Source organism: Miscanthus floridulus, chromosome 11 (assembly GCF_019320115.1).
Source record: "Miscanthus floridulus cultivar M001 chromosome 11, ASM1932011v1, whole genome shotgun sequence".
NCBI classification, from domain to species: Eukaryota; Viridiplantae; Streptophyta; class Magnoliopsida; order Poales; family Poaceae; genus Miscanthus; species Miscanthus floridulus.
In genome coordinates, this window is record NC_089590.1 from 37,190,747 (window position 1) to 37,201,907 (window position 11,161).

At 42.4% G+C, this 11,161-nt stretch overlaps 1 protein-coding gene across 1 annotated transcript; it reads left to right on the plus strand.

The window, feature by feature from the left end:
• Positions 1-433: 433 nt before the first annotated feature.
• On the plus strand, positions 434-3,743 carry LOC136492989 (sec-independent protein translocase protein TATB, chloroplastic-like). The gene is made up of 6 exons (XM_066489013.1): positions 434-717; positions 874-992; positions 2,213-2,272; positions 2,347-2,467; positions 3,040-3,165; positions 3,332-3,743. Exons 1-6 carry the CDS (start codon positions 555-557, stop codon positions 3,475-3,477), a joined length of 735 nt encoding a protein of 244 aa, XP_066345110.1. The 5' UTR covers positions 434-554; the 3' UTR covers positions 3,478-3,743.
• Positions 3,744-11,161: the final 7,418 nt, after the last annotated feature.

Genomic DNA, 11,161 nt, shown 5'->3' on the forward strand with positions numbered 1-11,161 from the left:
GTTAGTCTAATGCTTGTATTGAACACCCGGTAAAAATAGCTCTCAAAAGTTTTCTGGTAGACACGTAGAAGAGCTATCTCTGTGTGTCACAGTGATAATCTCTCTCACAGGAGATTCTTGCATTTCTTGTTTACGTGGACACACAGGCAAGATGCATGGAATAATTCGCCAGCAGTCCACTGAATGGAGAGGGAGGGTGATTTGAACTGTTAGAAGGACAAAATAAAAATGTCTTCTCTGAGGAAACCAAAGAGACAAATATTCATGAACAAACAAAGAAAAATGTTTAAGAAATGACAACTAAGCATTGGAGGAGCAACAAGCCAACACGTGACGTTTTGCGCGCTATAAAAATGGCCAGCCAAGTGTCAGCCGGTTGCTGAAAACAGGACCAGCTGCAGACTTCAGTAAAGTCAGGCAGTGGCTGTACGCCATCTAGGCGGTCGGATCCGAATCAGACGGTTCAGATTGTACCAATCAGCTGGGCTAAGAGCACCCTGCGCTTGCTCTAGCAAATCCTATCTCCAACTCTCCAACCTGTGAACCCCAATCGAATGACGCCGATGGCTAGCCTCCTCCTCCCGGCTCCCCCATTCGTCTCCATCTCCGATGTGCGCCACCTCCAGCTCCCCCTCCGCGGCCGCCACCGGCCTCGGCTCTGCTGGAGAGGCGTGGAGTGGGGCTCCGTACAGACCCGGATGGTCTCTTCTTTCGTTGGTATGGGCGAACCCTACTACCCGTGGAATAGATTGCTCTGAGTGCCCTGTTCTTGGGGGTTCTTTGATGTGCGGAATCAAATTCAAATCTTTCTCACTTTCGTGCTCTTGAGGGAGTGGCACGCTGATTTTGTCTTTCTGTGGCGTCTAACTGTAGGGAGCAGAACACGCCGCAGAAACGTTATATGTGCTTCCCTGTTTGGAGTTGGAGCTCCCGAAGCACTGGTCATTGGAGTAGTCGCCTTGTTGGTGTTCGGCCCCAAGGGTCTGGCAGAGGTAAATTATCTGCGTCTACAAGCCTGGTTAGCTTTCTGTTGTTGCCTTATTGGGGCTATTTACTCGTTAATGTGCTTGAGAGGTGCTATCAATTGAGAAATATTGACCACTGACCAACAAGATTGACCTAGGTATAGAATTTCAACCCAAAAAAAAATATCAAGTTTTTTTAAAAAATAGACCAACTTAGGAGGAGCTAGGTGGCATTTTATTAAGAATAAAATATGCACCCAAAATCGTTAAAAAAATTCAACTTGATTAGTATTATGTTAGGACCATCCCTTCTTCTTTAGCTCACTGTTGACCCCTTTGTCCATTCAGATTCATCCCAGTGCATAATTTTTCCTTAGTCCAACTCTCAGTTCAGGACACTAGGGTCCATTGAGATGCTTGGTTGCTCTATTTTCCTGGCATTATCCATCAGCTGACGTAATTATGCGTACCTCTATTCCTCCTTTGCTCTGTGGACCAGTTGCACCAGAAATGACGTTATATTTCATGGACAAATGACCATCCCATGGTGTAAATCGTCGAGTTATTATTAATGAGAGGATGCCATTGATAACTGGGAGCTGTTTACACTTTCATCTGCCTCTGGAACTGTGTCATTGTTAATCAACTTTTAGTTTTACAGAATAAGCTTCAGGTTAACCAAAAGAATTTCCCCTATCACTCTGTTCTTTTGTTGGGTGCAGGAAATTACATGTTTAACCTTATGTCTGATTTTAATGTGATACTTAGCTGACAGTCTAAGGCAGTAAGCTATTAAGTTCCTCCCTGATAGGCTTTAATTGTGAACTTTGTTGGAACTATGGAACTGTTATCATGACTTCAAACACCATCCCATTTCTATATTTTAGAGTTTTGCTGTGTAATCCTTCTTTGAATTCTCAGCATCATTGTCATCGAAAACTGGCCATTTTAAATAGTTTAGGAAAAATATATTGTAGCACATGTGCGCGTAAAGGTTCACCTCAAGTTAAATTTTAGACTCCTTTATCTGCCAACAACCAAAGTAAAAAATCATTCTGTTCTCTAACTTTTTCCAAATTTACTTTTAAACGTTTTTCCCTCTCTGCTTCTGTGCTTGACAATCATTTCCATATCAGCATATGTTCTCTACAAACCTATGATCTTGAGCTAGCTTTTAAAAAGACATATACGTTTTAGATGCACTGCTAACATAAGGGTCTTGGCCTCATTTGCTATCTTGTTTCTAGGTAGCCAGGAATTTGGGGAAGACTTTGCGTGCTTTCCAACCAACCATTAGAGAGATACAGGTTGGTCCTTGATTTGTTGTTGCAATATGTTTGAGGATCTTGTTACGTAATGTAATATGATTCGCTGCTCTTAGGATGTATCAAGGGAGTTCAGGAGCACTCTTGAACGAGAAATCGGAATTGATGAGGTTTCCCAATCGACGAATTATAGTCCCACAACCATGAATAACAACCAACAACCTGCTGCCGACCCAAGTTAGTTGATTTGACTACTTCTGAATTTCTTTCCAATGTTATCATGCCCACTTCAGTAAAAAGGAACTTTTCCTGAAGTCCACATTTGATAATCATGTCTTTCAGTCAAACACCACAGATACCCATAGATGCACATGCTCTGTTTTCATTCCTAGCAGTTATTGTTGGCAAACCTCTGTTTGCATGCACATTATCTGGCTCAGTTATGGTTCTTCCTTTCTCATTACAATGTGTTATATACTAACAAACAGACAGAAGTATTTGTTATGTATGAACAATTATCAGAAGCCATTAACATCTGGAAGATGATATACAGTCAACCAGATGATTATTTGGCATTTTCCCTGATATTAATGAAGTATAAATTCTTCCATGTGAGCTTAACACCCATGGTCTGTGATTGTGTTCTCTCTAATTTGTTTTAAAAAGCATGTGCTTCAAACTGAAAAAAAAATCCTTTCTAGCCTTTAGCTCAGAGCTCAGAAGATGGGCTTGCACCGGTCTCTGAAGTCATTGATTTCTATATTGCTATCACTATGTTAGTGCCTTATTACTATCCATCCTGCATTCAGATGTCAAGCCTGAGCCTGCACCTTACACTAGCGAGGAACTCATGAAAGTAACTGAAGAACAAATTGCTGCATCAGCTGCTGCTGCTGCTTGGAATCTGCCACAGCCTGCCACGTCGCAACAGCAAGGTCTGGCATTTCTAGTCTTGCAAGTTGCAATTTCTTGAACTATTTAGTATTTACAATACCTGAATTTGCAAAGGCTCCTAGTTTGTGTTTCCCCGGATTAATTTCCAATCTGGAGAATAAAAGACACATTCACAAGCTAAATTTGCTGCACGTTGTGATGTTTCAGAAGCAGCGTCCACTACTCCAAGTGAGGACGCTCCTACATCAGGAGGAACCGATGGTCCTGCTGCTCCTACTCCTCCGGCTCTTGCTGTGAGCGACTCTGACACAAGCCAAGCGAATCAGCCAGAGAAGGTGGACACAGAGAGATGACGCTGGATGGAAAGCGCACAGTGCACAGATCAGGACGAGCAGTCTTGTTTTAATTTTGTAGGCAATGGAATAAGTATATGAGAGCGTTTTGGATGCTTAGGCTTTCTGTAGCAGCATGGGCGGCTAGATGCAAAAAGGCTGTGTGTATATTTCCCACGTTTTTCGTGGCCGTGATTGTTTCCAATCATCATTGTAACCACGAGTTTGTATGGATTAAGTTGAAAACCCGGTTCAGTTAAGAAAATAGTGCCCATCGGTTAATCAAATGTCTTTTTTTTAGATTTAGATTAAAAAATGCACCTGAACAGGCGAATTCAATCAAACACAAAGAAAATTTCATCGAACATCAAAAATACAAACGTCAATAACTACTACATTATTTGGTTTGGAAACATAAAGTGTTTTATTTGTACATATATCAAATGTTTTGTTGTAGCATCTGGTTTTAAGAACAAAATCAGATACATACCATATATGAGTCTAGAAAGTCAAATATCACGTATAGTTACAAATAAGGGTAATATCGAAAGACAATGCACAGTATATAACGTACTTAGTATAAAGAATATAACCTTAGATAGCAAACAATGGAAAGACAATACCGATCTTCAGGTGAAGACTCTAATTCCACAGTGACAACTGACTGGTTGATTACAAGCTTAATTCCTCTAAACTCTAACAATCTGTACCCATCCGGGATTTTTATCCAAATAATTAAAAAATAAAGCAAACGTAAGTATATGTCGTACTCAACAAATATAACATGGGGTTCATGAGGCTCAAAAGGCTTACACTGATTTAACTACGATTAGCTTTTAATGAGTCATCTTTTAGCAATTGAGTAGCAACAAGTTTATCCACAAGCCCATATAAACACATGATCAGGTAAACATGAATAATGAATAGCATAAACAGTAATCATTAGTGAGCATCTTTATCATCAGTATCATCAGTGTTCATCATCATTAACCATTAATGATCATCTATTCCGTAAATGTTTCAAGGCCACTCGTAACCATGAGCATGACTGATATACCAGTTTTACACTCTGCAGAGGTTGTACATGTAAGAAAAATGGACCCTAGGCCCATTCACTTTAGATTTTGGTGTTTGATGACCAACACAACCATATTGGACTAATGAATTTGCAAGTGTTTGTTTTGTAGTCCAATAGGGTGTAAGACGTGACTTGGACGAAGGTGACGTGATGATCCGATGATCAACATCTTAAGCAAGACCTTAGGAGTACAAGAGAAGACCCAAGATATCAAGTAAAGTCCAAAGCATGAAGATTGGAACCAAGCCATATGCAAGATCGTGAAGAAATGAGCTTATTGTGGTGACCGAACGCTATACCGGACGCTGGACAAGCGATCGGACGCTGGGTAAGTGGCTCGGCAGAACAGGCGACCGGACGCTAGATCGGACGCTAGCGGCAACCGACCGGACGCAGGACAGCAGCGTCCGATCAAGTACAGTAAGGTTCCAGAGCAGCAAATCTGTGACCGGACGCTGGCCAGCGTCCGATCAGCACATTGCCGGCTCAACGGTCGGGACGACTGGACGTGTCCGGTCAGGACGATTCAGCGTCCGGTCAGTAGCAGAAAAGTGGGATTTCGTCCCCAATGGCTACTTTCTCCATGGGGCTTATAAACAGACCCCCCAACCGGCCATTTGGAAAGTGTGGAGCTGAGGAAACATATCAAGGGTGTTGATACACCATTTTAGTGATCTCCACTTGCATAGAGCTTAGTGATTCATTAGATGATTAGCGTAGGTGCTTTGCGAAGTGCTTAGGTTGATTAGACCACCGCTCATGCGCTTGCTCTAGGTTTAGGCCTAGTGTTTAATGAGGTTTACATACCTCTTACCACTTGGTGCTTGCGAGCACTATTGTTGTATATTGGAGGGGCTTGAAGTCTTGCGAGATTACACCAACCATGTTTGTGGTGTGGCCGCCACCGTGTACCGGAGGGAACAAGGCCCGCGGCGTTTCGGCCGGAAGCTTGATAGTGAAGACGGCGGGGAGCATCCGGGAGAGGCTTGCCGGAAGGCACGTCGGAGACCCACTTGCGCGTGGGGAAGGCCCGAGGCTATCCACGGAGTTACTTGACCGAGAGCTTGGCCCTTGCGAAGGATTTCTTGCGAGGGGCTTCAACGAGAACTAGGGGGAAGCTTGCGTGCTTCTCGATACCTCGGTAAAAATACCGGAGTCGTTGACGGGAGTTTGCATATCTCTACCTTACTCTTTAGCTTCTGCATTTATATTGTTTACATTACTTGTTTTGCGGTAGAGATAGCAACTCACTAGCAAAACCGTAGCTGCACATTTAGATAGTTCATCTTTTGCATAGGTTTTGCTAGAGTTAGAAAAAGAGGCCATAGTTTTGGAGTTAGAATTTTAAGTTGCCTAATTCACCCCCCCCCCCTCTTATGTGTCACGGTCCCCTTCAATTGGTATCAGAGTCGGTTGGCTCAATTTGGACCTTTGGCTTAACCGTCGTTGAGCCGATGCCATTTTGAGTGGTTGGATGGATACCGCTAGGCCTCCGCACTTTGACGGCACTAACTTCCCATACTATAAAGCTAGAATGGCTTGCCATCTTGAGGCGGTTGATTTGGGTGTATGGAGAGTCACTCGTGACGGGATGAAACCCATTAAGAATCCCGAAAAACCCACAAAGAGTGATGAAAAAGAAATACATTTCAATGCTAGAGCAAAAAATTGCTTGTTTGAATCATTTAACATGGATGTGTTTAACCAAGTGTTCACTTTAAATACGGCACATAAAATTTGGTTAAAACTCTAAGAGCTCCATGACGGCACAAGTAATGTCTATGAGCAAAAACATTGTCTAGCTAAACAAAATTATGATTCCTTTACAATGAATGATGATGAGCTTGTTCATGACATGTATTCTCGTTTGAATCTAATTATCAATGAGCTCCATTCAATAGGATTAATAAAGCTAGATGATGCGGACATCGTAAGGAAGATCATCTCCATGTTACCACAAAAGAAATATGCAAGCATCATCACCATCCTTCACAACATAGAGAACTTGAGCACCATGACCCCAGGCATTGTAATTGGCAAGCTAGTGGCATTTGAAATGTCAAGTAAGATGGGTCAAGAAGAAGCCACTTCATCGAGCAAAGGCAAAGCTCTTGCATGTAGCGAGAAAAAGAAGATGAAGGGCAAGCAAGTTGAGACAAGCTCAAGCTCAAGCTCCTCAAGTGAAGATGAAGAAGAAGAAGAAGATGATGATGATGATGATGATGAAGATCCAAGTGATGATGATCAATGTTCTTCCTACACCTCCGACCTTGATGAAGAATCAATCAAACTTATCAACAAGGTGGAGAAGATGATCCAAAGGCTAAATGTCAAGGGTGTGCCCATCCAAATCCAAGATTTCATTTTCACAAATCAAAGAAATGAGCAAAGAAAGAGAGGATGCTATGGATGCGGCGAGTTGGGGCACTTTATGGAAGTTGGTACAAACAAGCCCACACCCAAGACAAAGAAGAAGGCGTGCAAGAATCAAGCTCTCACATCAATAAGGTCATAGGATGATTCTTCAAGTGAAGAAGAACCCCATCACAAGAGGCGAGGCCACAAGCACTCATCATCAAGCTCTTCTCGTGTGTGCCTTATGACATGAGGTAACGAAAGCTCTTCCTCTAGTGAGAGTGATAGTGATGATGATATGCCTTCTTATCATGAACTTGTGCAAGAAAATCTTAATTATGCTAAAGCTTGCACTAGTCAATAAAAGAAGCTCAAAAGTTTAAAAGAAAAGCTAGATAGTTCACGAAAAGCATACAAAATCTTGCTTGAACAATATGAGAACTTTGCTAATCTCAATGTTGAACTATCTACTAAAATTGAAAAACTTGAGGCTAGTGCAACAACAAATGCATGCACAATCAATGATGAGCAACTTGTAAAAAAATGAAAAATTAAAAGAAAAGTTAGCTAGCTCACAAGAATCATATAATAGTTTGCTTGCTAAAATGGAAACCATGTGCAAATATTGTGATGAGCTAACTAATAAAGTTGCTAATCTTGAAGCCGTTAGCACAACCCCCACCAAGGTATCTAAAAAGAAAAGTTCTATCTTTAACATGTCCAAAAAGGATGCCTCTACTTCTTGTAATGATTTATGTTTAGACTCACCTTTGTGCAACCAAGTTTGTGTTGAGAAAGTTGTTGTAGATACATGCACACAAGAGGTTGCAAAGGAGAATGAGCAACTCAAGCAAGAAGTAGCTCGCCTCACCAAGGACTTGACTCAAGTGAAACGAAGCAAACCCAACTTTATCAAGATAACACCGTCAAGGGAGTGAAGAAGCTTGATGAAGGACAAACCGTGGTTTGTTACGTGTGCCACAAGGAAGGTCACAAGTCCTATGAGTGCAAGGTGAAGAATGGGGGAGGAGCAAAGAAGAAGGAGAAAAAGCAAACAAGCAAGCTCTCCAACACCTACACCAACAAGGTGGACAAGAAGGCCTCCACACCTTATCTCTTGAAGAAGAAGAAAAAATGACAAGGTGGTGGCCATCAAGGTGAACAAGCAAGCCAACAATGGGGTCAAACGCTTTTGGGTGCCAAAGGAAATTATTTCCAACATGAAGAGCACCAAGAAGGTTTGGATCCCGAAAGGAAAGTGAGAAGTCCGATGAAATTCGGAGAATTTGGAGACTTGGCAAAGTGTGGGTGCATTTCATGGGGTGCATCATGATGGACAAAATCATTGCCAAGTGGGTTAGTGAATACTATAGACCAAAATTCCTCTTTCCATGTTAGGTAACTAGATGTTATTACTTTTTAATTGGTACATCTTTCAATTGGTATTTCTTATAAATTTATATCTTAAGCATCTAGTTACTCTTCATGCCTAGGTTTGCATTTGCATGCTTATATCTTTTGTCATGCATACACTAGGTATATCTTATGGTAGGCTTGCTCGGTCTTCTTTTTTTAACCCTTGGAGTAAACCTACATGGTTCAAAATTGTTTAGGAGCACGGCACATAGCTTGTCTTACTATTGTTCATCTAATATGTGCCAAAGTCCAAATCGTAGATGATCTCTCCTGAATATCTATTCTGAAAATGATTCTCACATTCATGAGATGTCATCTTTCAAGTGGTATTTTTTATTCTAAAATTAATGTGCATGATTTCTACAAAGTATTCTACACTTGTGTGCACAAATTTAGGGGGAGGATTACTCTACAAGTTGGATGCCTTAAGACTAACATCTTTTCAACCTTATCATGTGTGTAGTAGTCTCATTGCAAGGAAAATGGAGTCCCCGGAGCTAAGCTTCATACTTCAAATATCTACCACCTATTGCAAGTGGTAGAAATCAATTTGGTTTCCACATGTGGTATTTCTAAACCAATATCATCATGGTGATTTTATTTTGACATTTATATGCTTTCTCCATGCATTATATATATTAAATTCCCTTGTGCAATAATGTGCCAATTATGCATATACTTTGCTTTCTATCATATGTATGCATATATTTAGGGGGAGCTTAATCTATATAATATGAGAGTCAAATTTTGTGACATATTCCATTCTACATTCAAAGGATCACAAAGTTTGACCCTCCCTTGTGCCACTAATGTCTTCCTTTTCGGTGTTTGATTCCAAAGGGGGAGAATTTAGAGGATCAAAGGCAAGCATTAATATAAGGTGTAATGGTCCGAAAAGGGAGGATAGTGGATTATGGATTGCCTATGTAATGGGAAAATTTGTAGGAAGCAAGGCTTAAATCTATAATACCACATGGGGACATTTGCAAGGGCAAGATAAGTTTTATGTGGTATCATTTAGTTTTACAAAGAAGCATCTTTCAGCATCACATAACCTTGCCCCTTGCATTGCATCCTAGCAAGTAGGTAGTTTTCTAATTTCAAAATTTTTATTATTTGCTTGCTTTGGTCGTGTTGTCATCCATCACCAAAAAGGGGGGAGATTATAAGGAAAATGGACCCTAGGCCCATTCACTTTGGATTTTGGTGTTTGATGACCAACACAACCATATTGGACTAATGAATTTATAAGTGTTTGTTTTGTAGTCTAATAGGGTATAAGACGTGACTTGGACGAAGGCGACGTGATGATCCGATGATCAACACCTTAAGCAAGACCTTAGGAGCACAAGAGAAGACCCAAGATATCAAGCAAAGTCCAAAGCATAAGATTGGAACCAAGTCGTACGCAAGATCATGAAGAAATGAGCTCACTGTGGTGACCGGACGCTAGACCAGACGCTGGACAAGCGATCGGACACTAGGCAAGTGGCTTGGCAGAACAGGCGACCGGACGCTGGACCGGACGCTGGCGGCAACCGACCGGACGCAGGACAGCAGCGTCCGATCAAGTACAGTAAGGTTCCAGAGCGGCAAATCTGTGACCGGACGCGTCCGGTGGTAGGCGACCGGACGCTGACCAGTATTCGATCAGCACATTGCCAGCTCAATGGTCGGGACGATCGGACACGTCCGGTCAGGACGATTCAGCATCCGATCAGTAGCAGAAAAGCGGGATTTCGTCCCCAACGGCTACTTTCTCCATGGGGCTTATAAATAGACCCCCCAACCGGCCATTTGGAAAGTGTGGAGCTAAGGAAACATACCAAGGGTGTTGATACACCATTTTAGTGATCTCCACTTGCATAGAGCTTAGTGATTCATTAGGTGATTAGCTAGGTGCTTTGCGAAGTGCTTAGGTTGATTAGACCACCGCTCATGCGCTTGCTCTAGGTTTAGGCCTAGTGTTTAGTGAGGTTTGCATACCTCTTACCACTCGGTGCTTGTGAGCACCATTGTTGTACATCAGAGGGGCTTAAAGTCTTGCGAGATCACACCAACCGCGTTTGTGGTGTGGCCGCCACCGTGTACCGGAGGGAACAAGGCCCGCGGCGTTTCGGCCGGAAGCTTGATAGTGAAGACGGTGGGGAGCATCCGGGAGAGGCTTGCCGGAAGGCACGTCGGGGACCCACTTGCGCATGGGGAAGGCCCGAGGCTATCCACGGAGTTACTTGATCGGGAGCTTGACCCTTGCGAGGGATTTCTTGCGAGGGGCTCCAACGAGGACTAGGGGGAAGCTTGCGCGCTTCTCGATACCTCAATAAAAATACCAGAGTCGTCGACGGGAGTTTGCATATCTCTACCTTGCTCTTTAGCTTCCGCGTTTACATTGTTTATATTACTTGTTTTGCGGTAGAGATAGCAACTCACTAGCAAAACCATAGTTGCACATTTAGATAGTTCATCTTTTGCATAGGTTTTGCTAGAGTTAGAAAAAGAGGCCATAGTTTTGGAGTTAGAATTTTAAGTTGCCTAATTCACCCCCCTCCCCTCTTAGGCGTCACGGTCCCCTTTAGTACACTTTTCACTATGAGTCGTGATTTACCCTTTCGCCCGAGGTGATCAGCCTTTTGACCCACTACCAAGAAAGGTCGGTAGGGTTCACTATAAAGCCTTTCAAAAGTTCGTCTAACAAGTTAGGGCTGCTAGATTCACTCAGCAAATAGATGTAGGAACCCCTCTTCCCGATGGCACAATGACACGTAGCCTATACATAAGGGGACAGAGGCTGTCCTATACCTGATTCGTCAAGCCATTCTTACGTCAATAAAGGTAACCTCTAACAAGCTAGAAAAG